Here is a 17,958-nt window from a genome sequence, read left to right on the forward strand (position 1 = left end):
GAACGGTCAATAAGGAATATTACCTGCAAGTTATGCGCAATTTGCGCGAAGCAATCCGCCAGAAACGCCCGGATTTGTGGAAGAACAAAAATTGGCTTTTGCACCATGATAACGCACCTGCTTACACATCGTTGCTTGTGCGCAAATTTTTGACCAAAAACAACATACTAATGATGCCGCAGCCACCGTATTCCCCAGATCTGGCCCCCTGTGACTTTTTCTTGTTCCCGAAACTGAAGAGACCCATGAAAGGACGACGCTACGCTACGATTGAGGAGATAAAGACGGCATCGAAGGAGGAGCTGAACAAGATCACAAAAAATAATTTTTTGAAGTGCTTCGAGGATTGGAAAAAACGTTGGCACAAGTGTATAATATTTGATGGGGATTACTTTGAAGGGGACAAAATAGATATTCATGAATAAATAAATAATTTTTGAAAAAACACAAAATTCGCGATACTTTTTGAACAGACCTCGTATAGTTAAAAACAAAATTCTCGGGACTAACATTAATGTGGTGTACTTCGGTTGAACTGCTTACTCTCAGGTCTTTAGTAGAGATTTGATTAATTTTAGTAGGTACAAATTCTGTAAATGTATTTTGTGGTTCCGTCGTAGCAAAGCTGTAACTAATATTTTTAATGTTTTTATTATTAATACGAAAAACTGCCAATCTCAAATTCTCAATCTTCCTATTAATGTTGACATTTTCTTTCCAGTTTCTTGTGAAATTGAATTCTTGGCGACGAAAGAACATATCGCAGATATCGACCAGAAGAAAAGAATTAATGTTTCTATAATTAATGTACTGTAACAGTACTGTAAGTGAAATAAACTTTTATGCGTGTCCTTCAATTCTACCCGTAATAATTTGTGGATGAATTTTCAATCTGTTTCGTTTCAATCTGTCGATGTTTTGTTAGGCAAAACGGTCGTAAGTTGATTCGGTAATTAAACAATTTATATAAATGAACAGGAATGAGACGTTTCTTGAAATAAGTTTTTAAGAACAAAATCCTGAATCTCAATTTCACATTATTATTCATAAGCTTAATTTTTGTGATTGTAATAGCACATATACCTTTTACTTATCAATTTCTAATTTAACATCCGACCTGCGTTTTAGTTCTAAGAATTTCAATTTTGTCATCTGTTTATGTACTGATGATGGTCAAATCTTGACCGAAACGTTTACTTATTTTTTGGAATTTTAAATATATGACTTGTTTACATCTATTGTTGTGGCTGTATGCTTTTTATTATTTATCTTTTGTAATTATTTTAGTCACTTTCAAATAACTTTAAAAATTAAATATATTGTATTGATAGTGTAAGAACTGATAATTATAAAAACATTAAAAATATTGATGCTGTCAGTACTATTGATTCAATATTAGTATACTATTGACCGTATAGGATCACCTTTATGCCGGGTCTACAATAAGTCTGTAGTCGGAAGTTTTAAATTTAAACCTGCGGCACACGATGCTTGTTTTCCTACTGGAGTATTAGCTGGATTAGAATCTTACTATTGTATTGGTTGCGATGCTGTCAGCGCCAGCATCATAATCAATATGGTGGCAAGATTCTAATCCAGCTAGCAATCCAGCAAGAAAACGAACATCGTGTGCCGCAGGTTTAAGGGTCACTTTCACCAACCTCGGTTAAGTAAACCGGCGGTTACGTGAGACTCATTTATGCCCATTTCCACCAATGTAGATTAACTTTAATCTCAGTTTAACTCTTTATTTTTTTCTAATCTTTAGAACTAGAAAAAGACGAAGAGTAAGTTGAATTGAGATTAAAGTTAATCTACATTAATGGAAACGGGCATTAAACCCAATTTTACAACTGATTATACCGTTCCGAACAAAAAAAAAACATATCTTACCCGCTTGGGGCCTAACCTCCTAGAAGTTGCAGTGTAGACAGTGTCCGGTTGGAATATTTCTAACTATGAAGACAGTAGGGTGTGAGAATAATCTTTTTACTGTCTAGGCTGCAACTTCTGCAGCGGATAGGATATATTATTTTCTTTTTGTTTGAAGCGACGCAGCCGCCCCGAACCAATAAGCACTAGTTTACACCCCATTGTCTACATGACTGATTTTCTAACTTCAATAACAGTTCAATTATAGAAATCATGTGCCTCTTTGCAGGAGGGGAAGGGAAGGTGAGAACCGCTTCACATGGAAAGTCGAAACTCATGTAAAACAATATAATCATAGACAAATAATGTAGAAAATTAGGCAAATGAGAGTTCAGTGCGCTACTTAATCCACAATCACTAATTCTATGTATAAATTATGTTTTTTTACTTGCTGTACATTCGAACGTTTTGATCACTTCTTGGGATCATCCTTAGCGAGATCATTAAAGAAAAAGAAATATAATAAAGTTTCCACCTTCCTGCATATCAGATGAGTCCCTATTCAGCTGCGTATTTCCAAATGCTTCATCAAGGTCCAAAACCACTGTAATGGAATAACAGATGCCTATGAATTGTTAAGAGAACTAGTCTTTAAAATATTATCAGCTGAAAATTGTGAAGATTTACTTGAGGAACAGGAGTGAAATAACAATTTAATTACAAATTAAGCAAGTTTTCATGTCAATTTTATAAAATTTTTTAACGAGATAACATTGTAGCTATGATCTGTATTGGCGTCAGAATTGTTATAATTTAAAAATTATTTGCGAGAATACAAAGGTGAAAAACATAAATAAATACCACTATTCTATATATGTAAGAACAAAACATTACTAAAAGCCATGTAAAGTTAGTAACAACTGAGAATTAAAACTTATTGAGAGTGCCCACATATTGAAACATTCAGTGTCTGATTGTAAATTTATACTATTTTTTTGCAATTTGATACATAACATTTCGGATGTTAAACGTTTATTTAAATATCTTTCGGTATCTAGGATTTTTACATTTTCGTTCAATGTAATTTGTGCTTGTGACGCAATCTGTGATTACTGATTGGGCAGTGGTGTTTCTATTTATGTGATCCCTATGTTTTGCGATTCTGCTTTTAAGTTTTCTGTCCGTTCTACATAGGTTGCGTCACAATCCTTACATAAGATTTGATACACTACATTTTTCTTTGATTTATTTGAAAGCACATCTTTGTGGATTTTAATAAATTTATTCATTTTGTTGAGACTATCAAAATGCTAATATTATTAATTATATTTAATTTAATTAACATTTAAATCTTTTGTTATATTTTTAAATTTTTCCGATATGTTTTGAACATATGGAATCGTAATCCAAGGAAAGTTTTCTATATCGTCAGTATTTTTGTTACTATTTTGTTTTAAAGTTTGTTTAAGTTTGTTTGTTTAACAAAGAGATTTTAAACGCGCATTTATATTATCAAATATGAAGTCTAATTGATAGTAGTCATTGAGTACAGTTTCAATGATGAAAACAATTCTTGTTATGAAATTTCGAATGTGACAAAAAGAAGGCTCTATCAATCATTTCAATGACAATATCTGTTTTCTGTAAAACAGAATGTGAAGACATAAAATTTAAATATTTCCCTGAAAAAGTTGATTTATGAAACCAATCAAATTCCAGGGTGTTGTCATTATTGATAATTGTAATATTCAAAAAATTTAAAATTTTTCCGCCAATCTCTGCTGTGAATTGAAGTTTCGAATGAAATAAATTAAATATATTAAGTATTTCAGTAGTCATGTTAGAAGGAATCGTAGTGACAATATCGTCAATACGTATCGTACATAAAATGGAATTGTAAATTGTAACATTTCCATAGTCTTCACTTCCAAATCCTGTAACACCAAATTCGCGATCACCGGAGACAATAGTGATTCCATGAATAGACCATATTGTTTGTCTATACATTTTCCCATCAAATGTAAAAAAAAGATCGAATTAAAAACAAGTCTAAGAGCGATGATAAATTCTTTTTTTGGAATGTTACAGTCCCTGGAAATATTTTTTTGCCATCTATTAGAAATGCTTTCAATAGCTAAGTGAAGCGAAACATTAGTAAAAAACGAAATGACGTCAAGTGAGATTAGGGTGTAATTATTTTTAATTCTAATGTCAGATAACTTTTCCACCAATTCAAAACTATCTTTTATATAGCTGGAAGTTTCAGAGATATTCTTATGGATAATTTTATGTAGGAAGGAAGCTAAGGAATATAATGTACTGTCATTGGAAGAGATGATTATTCTCAACGAGTAATTAGGCTTGTGAACTTTAGGTAAGCTGTAAGATTTTGATAGAATGCCATTCGAATTGTATAATTTTTTTATCGGTATTATTGATATAATTCTGCTTTTTCCATCTCATAAGTAACTTCCTTAAATTATTTGTAAGAGCTCTCGACGCATCTTTCTTGATTATGACATAAATATTAGTGTCACTTAACACTGCATGCATTTTCTGTTTATATTACAGATCATAGCTACAACGTTATCTCGTTAAAAAATTTTATAAAATTGACATGGAAACTTGCTTAATTTGTAATTAAATTGTTATTTCACGCTCCTGTTCTTTAGGTGAATCTTTACAATGTTCAACTGATAATATTTTAAAGACTAATACTCTCTTAACAACTCATAGGCATCTGTTATTCCATTACATTCGTTACCGATTTTAGACCTTGGTGAAGCATTTGGAAATACACAGTTCAGTAGGGACTCGTCTGATACACAGGAGGGTGGAAATTTTATTATATTTCTTTTTAAATATTAGAAAGTGGCTAAATTGTTACAAAGGTTAAATGAAAAAGAGCATACAGCCACACTACAGATGTAAATAAGTTATATGTTATTAAACAATTTAAACAATATGTAGACGTTTCGGTCACAATCTGACCATCTTCAGTACATTAATTGAAACCATTAAATTATTTAAAAAACTAGATACATATAATTCGACCCTTAATCGTAATGTTAGTTAATACATAATTTATAGTGTCTTTATTGTACACCATTATTCGCATTGTTCTCAGAGGTTTAAGATAATATTGATTACATTAAACTTTAACAAATTATACAAATACAAAATATAACAATACAAAATTCGACCGAATTTAATGATAGATTGTATGGTTTTCATCCTTTCTTTATTGTATGGAATTAATCTCATCGATCTAAGTAGTTAACATCGATTGTAATTATTATCAAGCCATATCACGCTCTATAAGCACCGACGAGCCGCCACAGAGAGACAAGCAAGTACCAATTTCTATTGTAAAAGCACAATTTTTTAATTCAGTAAAGTTATACTCGTATTCAATAAGTACGTAATATGTTATGACAAAGATGACTTTTAAGGACAGTAGTGGACTTACACGTATCCTGTGGCGCGGGACTCCTCCGTATACTAAACATTGCGATAATTTTTAGAACCTGAGAATCCTCACAATCGTAATGCCCAAGGCCCAAATGTTAGTCTATTTATAGTGGAAATAAAGGAGAAAGAGGAGGAAGAGTAAGAAAAGAAAGGGGAAGTGGCAGACTTCTTGAGTGGGGCTAGAATTATTATTCAAGGAGAGGGAGGTAAAGGTCTGGAAACCGCTCGGTATCGCTCTGTTTATTTAAACCCTTTTCTTGCGTTTTAATATGAATCATTTCCGATATCAATCTTTTGTAATAAGCACGTTCGGAATCTAATATTTTCGTATTACCCCAGTCCATCATATGATCCGTGTCAATTCTGTGATTAGAGATGACTGAAAGAGAATTGATAGGTTTTTTAACATCATTTATATATTCTTTTAGTCGCGTTTTTAATTTTCTTTTTGTCTGACCCACATATGAATAATTACAATCCTTGCAATTTATTTTGTATACAACGTTAGAAAGTTCGTCCTTTTTAACTTTGTTTTTTCCCGTTTTTATAAATCTATTTAAATTATTCATCGGTTTATATACTAACTCAAATTTATATTTATTAAGGGCTCTGTTAAATTTTTCCGATGCTCCTTTTAAATAAGGGATAGTGAAATATTTTTTTTCTTTTCAACCGTGTTCAAGTTAGAGTCCAGATCACTAATGGTCTCGTAATTATTTTTTCTAGATAGCGTTTTTATTCTGTTCTTTATAGTTTTAAATAACAATTGTAAGGGATATCCATTGCGGAGGAGAGTGTTAATTAAGGATTCGATGTTAGAGTGATGAAATTTTGGATGGGATAGAAATAAAATTTTGTCTACTAACCCGGTCACGACGCTTTTTTTGTGTGTGATAGGGTGATTGGAGAAAAAATTGAGAAACCTTCCTGAGTTCGTAGGCTTTTTGTACAAGTCAAATATAATACTACCTCTAGCGTACAAAAGTTTTACATCCAAAAAATTGACACCCAACTCATCACCATGATCGACAGTAAATCTTATGCGCTCGTGGTAAGAATTAAAGAGATCCAAGATGTTAATAATCTCATTTGTAGGAGTTGCAAGCACAATATCATCCACATATCTATAATAAAAAGGTATGTGCATGGTAAGTGTGCTGAAAGTGTTATTTTCCAAGTCCTGAATCATCATAAATATTTCTTTTTCTTCGTTGATCTCGCTGAGAATGACCCTAAGAAGTGGTTCGAATGTACAGCAAGTAAAAAATATAATTTATTTATACATAGAATTAATGATTGTACATTAAGTATCGCACTAAATTTTCATTTGCCTAATTTCCTACATTATTTTAATTTTGAGAATTCATAACCAGTAATTCTTAACAATTAGACCTCATTTTGCCTTTGTGACAGATTTCGTAATCTCAATAGCTATCAACTTTAACGCTTAGAACTCCTGACTAGTCGCGACGGCCATGTTGGAATCGTGACGTCAGAAGCAAGGAATGACACGTTATAATTTATGCAAGCCATTTGTAAATAAAGACAATTTGGATAAATCTAAATGACGATTGTTTTAAAATACCTGTAAAAATGGGCAGAAACTGTTCTTTTTTTCCCTTAATAGTCAGTAAATGGTTGTAAAAGGCAGATAAAGTGAGCCTAATTTCGGGCAGAAATACACGGCTTGAACAGCTGTTGAAATGAATGAAATATACGCTTTTATGTATAAAATTTCAGGATAACTATAGTTTCTGCCCATTTTTAGGACATTCATTAAGTACGAAACACATCACATTTTCACAATTAAGCAAATAATAACGAAATGGCTTGTAGCATAAATTTCATCGTCAAAACGTTACTTTTCCACGCCTATAAGTTTAGCCATTTATCGTGGCGAAGCGTTGTAATACACATACAAGCACGAGCCCATGTATTGGATCGTCCGGAAAGTCCGTGCGGAAAATACGCACGAACTTTCCGGACGACTCAATACATGTGCTTTCGGCGCACCGAGATGGGCTTGTGCTTGTGTGTGCGGCTACTGATTTCGTCAGGTCGCCGACTGATTTTGAATTGCATGCTGAGTAGTCAGGGGCCTTAATATCTCGGTTCGTAAGACAGAGCGACACTTTTTTTCTGTCAGATTCTTTCATTTCATGCAAAAACGTGTTGAATAAGCCTAATTTTATTGATTTTTGAGGTGGTTGTGATAAACTGTATAATTACTAAAATATTTCTTACAAAAGTTGTAGAATTTTAAATGATCTATTTACTAATCTGGTCAGTCTAACTTTGGGTGGCGTCGGTAAGGTCAAGGTCACATTGATTTTTTAAAATGAAATATCCTATTTTTGATTTCAGAATCTAATAGCTAGTATCAAGAGTTTTTCAAAACACTATAACAAAATTATTTTTCATAAAATACTTTTCGAATTATAAGACTTGAAAGTCACAGTACCACCGGCATTAGCATTATGTAAGGTGTCCGACTGACAGCTAAAACCTCTTGATTGTTGTTCAGGATCATGTTCTGAATAACATTTATTAAGATCAAGATTATTGGAGATTTTTTTATTTTCATTTTTGCATTAAAAATTTATTTTTACTGTAATTGTGAACTCCCAAGTAACTTTGGAGTCTTGATCTTTTTTAAACATCCTGTTTTATGTAAACAAAAGTACAGGTTAGTAGAAAGCCAAAATTAATATATAATTATTTATACATATAAATGTTTAAAAACGTATATAGAGTGTTCCACTTTAATGTCCCACCCCAAATAACTTTTTTATTTTTTAGTTTAGAAAAAATGTTTCCAACAAAAGTTGTATGGCTTTGAGGAGGATATAAGATGGTGTCATTAGTTTGACTTTGATTAGTTACTTGAAAGTCACGTGAAGGTTACCTTTAATTTCTTAAACGAAATCCGTTACTTTTTATTACATATTTTTGTAGCTTGCTTTCGGAACACTAATGAAATTATTTTTCATTAAGTACTTTTTGAATTATAAGAGAAGAGAGTATTAATTTATAAATTAATTTATTAATCAAAACATCTCTGAACCTCCACTGCGGAATCCAATTTTATAAATACTATTGTATTTCTATATGATAGACTTTCATATGTGCTACCAGTTTTGATCGCAAGAAATAATAGCGTGCAATTAAACTTCACTTCTCCGTGGGAAATTCTTTGAAAATTCATAACGTTAACAATAAGCAACAAGAAAATTTATCCTTATGTAATAATAATCATTTGGATTTAATTTTCATAAAAAATTATTTTACATACATGAACGATATTTCGGAAAAATGTAAACCTGGCGGAAAAGAATGACTTTAAAGTTGCATATAAATCCATGAATACGTTGAAGTCTGTCACTAGATTTGGTAAGGATAAGTTAGACATAATGGAACATGTAATGTGATATATAAAATAAGCTGTTTCGATTGTGACGTTTCATATATAAGCCAGACGAAAAGGAAAGTTAAAATAAGGATAAAAGAACATAAAGCAAATATTAGATCCAAAAGCTCACGCACTGTAGTATCAGAGCATCAGTTGGAATACATGAATTAGACTGGGAAAATATTTTATTGTTAGATTCAGAGCCATGTTTTCAAAAAAAATTTATGTCTGAAATGATATTCACTAAAAAACAAATCAAGGCTATTAACATACAAAATGATACAGAGCGTTTATCCGAAATATATTTTTTTTTACTTAATAAAGCTTTCCCCTCTAATAAAACATAACTTTAACGTTAGCATCTCTATCAGCTTTTTGACTGATATTGTTTATAAATGTACCATCATGATCAGAGCTTAACATACAGTTTTTAGTAGTTGTTTCATTATCACAAATTTACCACGTCCTGATAAGACTTATGAAAGTTATTGCGCATAGGTATGATATTAATTTCCTTTCTTATAATTACAATTTTTTATTATTAATTTTTTATTATTACTATATTCATTCCAGATTCATTAGAATCTGGAAATTATTATATATGTGAATAATTAAAGAGGACTAGCAATAGGACTAATGAACTGAATTTAACAATAGACAATTTCTCAAGAGTATAATACGATACAATATTCGACTACCTTCTCTTTTAAGGTTTTACTCCGAAAATGAAAACTGTTTGTTAACACTATCAGATTGGATTATTCTTACAAGTGATAACACGTGATATCTAACTGTTCGTTGTGTTGGTGCGATAATATATTATATTCGTAAATCTGAATAATTATTTTGTAATACTAAAGATAATCTAATTTAAGGTCTAAACGTCTATTTATCTAATTGTTATATGATTAAAATATAAAATATTAGTTGCGAACATCTTGCGTTGTGGTGTAGGCCGTTAAGAAATTTGTTTGAGTTAATAAGTCACTTAACAAGTAATTTGCTAAATGTTAGCGTAATTGTTAAAGATATAACACTAACTTTCGCAAATATAAAAGTAAATTAGTGTTACATGAAAAATATATTTTGCAACTATATTCAATAGATACACTAACATTTGGTAAATTATTTATTATTTGTTTACATATGTTATATCTGCAATTTAATTCACAAAAACAAGTTTTTGTACTAATAATTTCATACATTTAATTGTCTAATTGGACATTTTTTACAGTGTATGTTAAATAAAGAAACATAGCTAATGTGATTTAAATTTGTTAATCAGACATGCACTCAAACGTGATTTTTTAGTAATAAACCAAAAAAATAAAAATTTAAGAAACAAAAAACTAAAAATTTTATGGTTATAATTACTTTGCGAAACATTTAAGCTATTTGTTTATATCTCGTCGAGCTACCCCAGATTTTAAAAAATCAGGTTTCCACGTCAATTTATTGCTAAGAAAATTTAACAAATTTTATTTAAGATATGAAGCGCCACTCCGGTCTGAATGTTAAGCTGTTGAACTATTATATATTGTATATTTATTTAAAATGAATTAATTTTAGAAATAATAATTGCGTACCGATATGGTTGTCGGACTTTCAACGCAATCAATCTGAAATATTAATAATCCCCCTAAAATTTCCCAAATTTTAAAAAACTGTAATAAACTTATTGCGGAAAATATTGCCTCGGCCGGGAGTCGAATCCGGATCTTTTGCATTAACACACGAAATCAAATATACGCGCGAATCGCCGAGCGGACCAATCTTCCCCACTCGACTGCGCGCCAATTTCCTTCCAGGGTTGTTTTGTTTAAAACTTTTTTTTTAAACAAATGTTTAAAATGTTATTTTTTAAAAATGCGTTTTTAGTACTATTTAATAGAGGAGAAGGTGATACACCGATTACATTTTACATTATAACTTGGTTTACTCGGTTAATAATGAATATTTAAGTTTAAAATTTAATTACATTCATTAAAATGTTGTTAAATCTCAAAATTACGAAATGTTTATTATTTAGGACACTATTAATAAAAATGTGGCAACATTGTGGCATAATGCCGAATCGAAGAGAAACATGGATGTGGCCTTCCATAAAAATAGTCTTAAAAAGTTAGTTTTGTTTAAAAAACAGTAGTTTAGTTATAAAATTAACAAAAAAGTAGAGTGTATCGTGTTACATGTATAACATGTATATAACTTTATGTATACAGAGTATTTGGAAAATAATGATAAATCTTTTGCATAGGGACTGAATGGATTAAACTGAGAAGAAAAATCCTCTATCATTTTACAATTTTCGCAATAATTAACAAGTTATTGCTAAAAATTGCCGAAAATTGGTCTAATAATTTTTTTACTCGAATACTATCAACAAAAAAACTGCAAGAGACAACAATTGTTAATTTTCTTTTCATAGGGTTCTAAGAATTTTTTTAGAATTTTTTCATAATTTTTTAATATCGTATTTTCTTATATTGGTAAAAATGAAATTGAATATTTGAGTGAAAAATGATTGAAGACCAATTTTCGTCAATTTTTAGCAATTAATATCTTGTTAACTATTATGAAAATTGCAAAATGATAGAGTATTTTTCTCAGTTAGTCCATTCTGCTCCTATGCGAAAGATTTATCATTTTCTAAACACTCTGTATATAGCAGCTCGACCTATAAAAATCTATAAATTATAGATTAATATTAGAACTACAATTAGTTCAAGGAATAATTATTTTAAAATAAAAATTGCAAAAAAGAAGCCGGGAGTAATTAATACGCATAAAGAACCACATTGGCAAAATGCCATGCTATTGTTTAAATTTGCATAACTTAAAATATATACAGTCAAAAATATTAAATAGCAAACAACACATTTAAATATATATGTATATATTTATGTGATAATACATTCAAATAAAAAAAAAATGAGGAAGTAGGTGTAATTAAATATTAAAACCTCAGAAACGTTTTAAAATACTTGAAAGTAAAAATGCGTTATAATAAAATATAATAAATATATGTTTAAAAGGTTTTTGTTTTAAACATGATTTTTTTTCTAAAGTTGTTTAAAACATGTATAAAACATTAAAAACATGTTTTAAACAAAAAACTGAATGTTCTCTGCTTCTCTTACTTCGACGCACTGCCTCACTCGCGTTCTTCAACTTTTCAATGATTTTAAAGAAACTTTTTCGACAACAAAAAATTCGAAAATTTTTCAACAGCAAATTCAATTCTTTGGTGTAAGACGGAACTTTTAATCTTAAAAACCAGAACAGAAGTGATTTTTTGAAAAAGAATTGTTATCTCGGCTCCTAATAATCGGAGGGTAACCTTTTTTTTTTAAATTCGTAAAAAAATGTTAGATTTCGAATGCTTCACACGGCTATTTGATATGATGCATATTAACGAAATTATTTCCATTTTTTTAGAAGATTAGGAAGATATCTACTTTTTAAAGGCATTTTATAATAGTTTAACTGCAAAAAATTGTTTTGTTATTAAGTGTACATGATAGTGCAATTCTTGAAGAAGAAAAATCACCTCTGTAAATTGCTGTGCGACTGCTCAAAGATGAAGAAATTAAGTTTTCCGCAGACAGGTTTTTAGTGAACAAATAGTTTTTCGCAAAAATTAATGAACATTTCAGGCTTGTTCAGGGGTGGATTTTGTTTGTCATTACGAGGATTACATTTTACAAGAATTTCAAAGCTTTGCGTTTAAATCTCAATAAACAGAGAGCAAATAAAAAAAAAGGTAAAAAAACCACTTTTTCGGTGTTTTTTATTTTTTTCTACTGAACTAATAGATCGATTTTAATGTTCCACGTCTCATTTTGTAGTTATTTCGAATACTTACATTTTTTTATACCGATTTTTTTTATACAATCAATATCTTTTGTTTTATAAGCGAAAAACGTGTTTTTTGCAACTATTCAATTTTTTTTCGCATATTTTTCGAAACATAAGTTTCGAGTCTCAAACATATGCATTTCTTTTCTGATGGCCTTTCGAGACTTTCGTGAAAAGAAATGCTGGCTTATATATTTTTTTTAATTCTAGTTCTATTGAACTATTCTTGGTACTCGAGTTTATAAAGAGGAGGTATACTATATAACGCGCATGAAAAATCGTAAACAATTAAATATCTTGTAAACTGTTGCGTTTTAACATGATTTATACTATTATGAGGAGGAGTACGCTATTACTACAATTTATTAAAGTTTATATGTTATTTAGGGTGCCCTCTCGCCTCTTATTGATGCTTAGGGCCGCCGAGCGGCCGAGATTGCTGAGAAAGCATTTTCGCTTGAAACAAGCGACTAGTGTGAGGAGGAGCTCGCTGTCTCGTTCACTCTCGGCACGCCGCAGGCCAGCACACGGATATGGGCTCGTGCTTGTTTGTGTGTTACAAACGCCGCACCACGATAAATGGTCGAACTTATAGGCATGGAAAAATGACGTTTTGACGACGAAATTCATGTTGCGTTTTGTTATTGTATTATTTGCTTAATTGAAAATGCGACTTGTCTTGTACTTATCAAAGTCGTAATTATCGATGAAAACTAAAGTTATCTTGAAATTTTATATGTAAAAGCGTATATTTTAACAACTTTCGGGCCGTGTATTTCTGCCCGAATATAGGCTCACTTCACGTGCTTTTTACGATTATTCACTGACTGTCAAGACGGGAAAGGACAGTTTTCATCGATTTTTACAAGTGTTTTAAAGCTATCTCGTCATTTTGTTTCATCCAAATTGTCTTTATTTAAAAATGGTACGCAACATAAATTAACGTTCCTCGCTTCTGACGTCACGATTCCAACATTGCCGCCACAACTAGTCAGGAGCTTTAAGAAAGAAAATTGTTTTAAAGATTTAAAAATTATATGTGTGAGAGAGTATGTGCCAGGAGTATGCGTCGCGCGTCGAGGTTTTACATTTTTTTTTAACATTTTATTCCGCCATTTTAAATTTCTAAATTTTGAGTAGATTCGAAATCAGCATCTATAAAAGCTTCTATGTATTGAATTTGACAACAATTGAAGCATTTTTAGCATTTTTGTCTGCCATGTTGGATCCATCATTTTGAATTTTTAAGTTTGGATTCGATATCAACGACTTTAAAAATCCCTGAATACTCAATTTAACAACAATTGGAGCTCTTTTTGGCTACTTTTTTTTATCTTCTGGCTCATTGTGCGACGGCTAAAACCTCTTGAATATTGTTCAGGATCATGATTTGAATAACATTTGTCAAGATCAAAGCCATTGAAGGTCGTACCGCTTGTTTTCATTTTTAGAAATGTAATTTTTAATGCAAAAATGAAAATAAGAGAAATAATCTCCAATGGTCTTGACAAATGTTATCCAAGTCATGATCCTAAACAACATTCAAGAGATTTTAAGCGTTGATTTTTGGGTAATGCTAGTGCATAATGGTGCTGCTGTAACTTGCAAGCCTTGTAACTCGAAAAGTGCTTAATTGAGAATAATTTTATCATAGTGTTTTGAAAAAGTTTTGAGGCACGCAACAAGAAAGTGCAATAAAAAGTATTTTTGTTTAAGAAATTGAAGGTAACCTTTATGTGACCTTCAAGCAACTATTCATGATCAAATTAATAACACCATCTTGTGTCGTTCTCAAAGCCATACAATTTTTGTCTGAAATATTTTTTTCTAAGATCAAAAATAAAAAAGTTATTTGGGGTAGGCCATTAAAATACGAGTGTATAATATAAATTAAAAAGTAAACAATGCACGATATGAAGAAGTTTATCATATGGCAATAATAATAATAAAAATGAAAATAAGAGATACAACATCCATTGACCTTGATTTTGACAAATATTATCCAGTCAACAACTGATCCCGAACAACATTTAAGAGATTTTAGCCGTCGGTCAGACACTTGCTAATGCCGGTGCTACGGTAACTTTCATGCCTTCTAACTCGAAAACTTAATGAAAAATAATTAAAAGTGTTTATTACAATGTTTTGAAAAGCTCTTAAGGCTATTAGATTCTGGAATCAAAAATAGAGTGTCCTATATAAAAAAAATCGATTTGACTTTGACCTGACCTTGGCGATACCTAAGATCAAACTGATAAGATCTGTAAGTCTTTTTGTACCTTACAACTTTTGTTTGAAACATTTCTTTCAAAAACGGCATCTTTTCGAGTAAATTCAGGGTCCCGATCTTTTTTTAACGTTCTATAAATAAAAATATATAAATAAAAGTACAGGTTAGTAAAAAGCTAAAATTATTATATAGGTAATTATAATATAAATCTTTAAAAATGTATATAATATAAGGGATTGAAAAGTAAACATTTATCTTTTATTAATAAATCTATTTAAACTTGAACTTTTTGTACATATAATTTACTTTCTGTATTTAAAATAAGATTACAATTGTAATTATATGTAAAATATGAAAAAGAAGAAAATAAGAGACAATGACTTAAATACTTGTAGTCAAATAGATGCACAATTATGCCACATAAAATTATTTTTGAAAATTATATAAAACTAAAAATATATTACTGATAAAATATATTACTGATACTATATATTATATTTATAAAGCTTATATACTGCTAATTGTACAATAAAGTAATGGCTTCTAGAGTAAATCAATCCAATATAAATGAGCATATAAGCCAACGCTGATTTTTGCGAATATTTAATATTGTTTATTTATAACATAATATAACAAGATCTAAACGTTTCGACTATTGTTAGGTCATCTTCAATAGTTTGTAAAATACAATATTTATCTAATTCTAAGTCATTATCTCTTTCTTGTTATTCTTCTCTTTTTAATTTTAAATAATTTTCCTCAAAAAAAAAAAATTTTTAACTATAATATATTTACATTTAAAAAATTATAGCTATAAGTATGAATTGTAATTGCGAATATAATTAATTAAGATTTCTTGTTTTATAAATAATTTTCCTAAATCTTAAACTATATTTACGTTTAAAAAATTATAGCAAGTATGAATTGTAATTGCGAATATAATTAATTAAAATTTCTTGGTTTGGTATTCGCCGCTTATCTTTGCATATGTATGTTCCATTGATAGTATATTATTCAGCTTCTTTTATAGGTAGCTTGATTTAGTCACAAAACGGTTGGTGTTATACATTAGTATTTTATTTATATTGCAACAACTGTAATCATTCTTTACATAGAAGTTGTCATTTCTGTAACATAAAATTAAGACCTGAATTTTTGTCTATATTCTACTAAATCATTGTACAATATTAATTCTTTAATCACTAAATTTAATATAAAAGTCAATATTATAATAAAATTAGTTAAACTTAGTCAATTTTGATAAGAAAGTCAAATTAGTAAGTTAGTCAATACTTTTAAACATTAAAAGGACAAACATAAAAGAGAAAACAATTGTTATAAATTTGAACAAATATTATAATATATAATCATTAAAATGAAAACCTGATTGTGAAATGAAAACTTAAAATAGTTGTCTACGACTAAGCTTATATATTTTTTTTTACAAAGAATCATGTCAGTTTATCAATTTATTTATCACTTTATATTATAAATTTTTTAAATAATTTTATATGTTTATAATTTATATAAGGTGTTATCACAAGGTATGTCAGAATATATATAGAATCTATTTGTTTCATTACAGATAAAGATAAATGATCAACAAGATGGCAAATATGCAGGCCCAATAATTTCTGGACACAGATTCGACAAGAAATTAATATGTATTAAATATCCAGGAAACATTATTAATGTCGATAAAGCTATTGAAACATTGGGTGGTATTAGTTCCATATCTATGGTACGAGAGATACAATAATAAATACTATATATATTCAGTTAGTTTAATTATATTATCTAACTATATACATATATATTAGACTGACAAGCCAAAAACAAATTTTTTTTTAATCGGCTTCTTAGCTCAAAAGCTTCCATTTTATGTCAAAAAATACCCCTAAATTTTGATTAAAAAATGTTAAGATTTAGAAGTCGCTAGTGAGCGATTTTTAAATTAAAGTTTCGATTTTCTTTAATACATGTTTGATTTGATGCAAAAATGGCTCCGGATTTTAAATATGGTACTGTATGTCTTTTCGATCGCTAAACACGATGCAATAATTTATTTGGCTCTACGTTATATGTCTTAAGAAATACTGCCCGATTAATGTGAAAAAATGACCAAATTTCGAATTCAAAGTCGATTTTAGCAAGGTTCCAAGTGTTCAAATGAATTGTTATTCCCCTTAAATTGTCTATTCACTCAGAACAAGATCCAGTTGGAATTTTTCCGGAACCTTCTACAGAGTCTTTAAAAGTTTCATATAACTGGATTATTAATACGTTTTTAAGGATAGAAAAAAATTTTTTACAAGTTCTAAAGTATATCGCTTTGTGGTCTTCACATCCTCAAATGAAATGCCTCAATTTAACAACAAAAAATAGTTTATTAGAAAATGAAATAAGTACATAATAACAAAAATTGATTTAATTAATTGAAATAAACTATCTATATAAAATAAGAAATGGAATCATATATAATAAAAATAGGAATGGAATTTTAATGGAATCATAATTGATGATCCATGTAATTCATAATATATTATCGAAAATTTTGAAAATTGTTGATTTATTTTATATATAATATTTTATAGAAAAAGCGATAATTATATGCAAATATACGAAAAAGAGACAAAGTAGAAGTTATAGGAACCTTTTGTGGGTAATGTGCTAATGTTTATATATACTGTATATATATATATTAATATATATATAACTGTATATATTAATATATATATAACTGTATATGTGACTTACAATTTAAGGGGAATAACAATCCATTCGAACACTTGGAACCTTGCTAAAATTGACTTTGAACTCGAAATTTGGTCATTTTTTCACATTAATCAGGCAGTATTTCTTAAGGCGTATAACGTAGAGCTAAATAAATTATTGCATTGTGTTCAGCGATCAAAAAGACATACAGTACCACATTTACAATCCGGATTAAGCCATTTTTGTATCAAATCAAACATTAAAGAAAATCGAAACTTTGATTTAAAAATCGCTCACTAACGACTTCTAAATCTTAATATTTTTTAATAAAAATTTAGGGGTGTTCTTTTGGCATGAAATGGAAGCTTTTTAGCTGAGAGGCTGATTAAAACAAAATTTTTTT

At 29.5% G+C, this 17,958-nt stretch overlaps 1 protein-coding gene across 1 annotated transcript in view; it reads left to right on the top strand.

Annotated features, from left to right (window-relative positions):
* Positions 1–17,958, top strand: part of LOC108749216 (general transcription factor 3C polypeptide 5) — an 83,254-nt gene that overhangs the window by 9,295 nt on the left and 56,001 nt on the right. Inside the window, exon 2 of the mRNA XM_018487782.1 lies at positions 16,426–16,581. Coding sequence (XP_018343284.1) covers positions 16,426–16,581 — 156 coding nt within the window. The remainder of the gene's footprint in view (positions 1–16,425; positions 16,582–17,958) is intronic.

Source organism: Trachymyrmex septentrionalis, unplaced genomic scaffold (assembly GCF_001594115.1).
Source record: "Trachymyrmex septentrionalis isolate Tsep2-gDNA-1 unplaced genomic scaffold, Tsep1.0 scaffold275, whole genome shotgun sequence".
NCBI classification, from domain to species: domain Eukaryota; kingdom Metazoa; phylum Arthropoda; class Insecta; order Hymenoptera; family Formicidae; genus Trachymyrmex; species Trachymyrmex septentrionalis.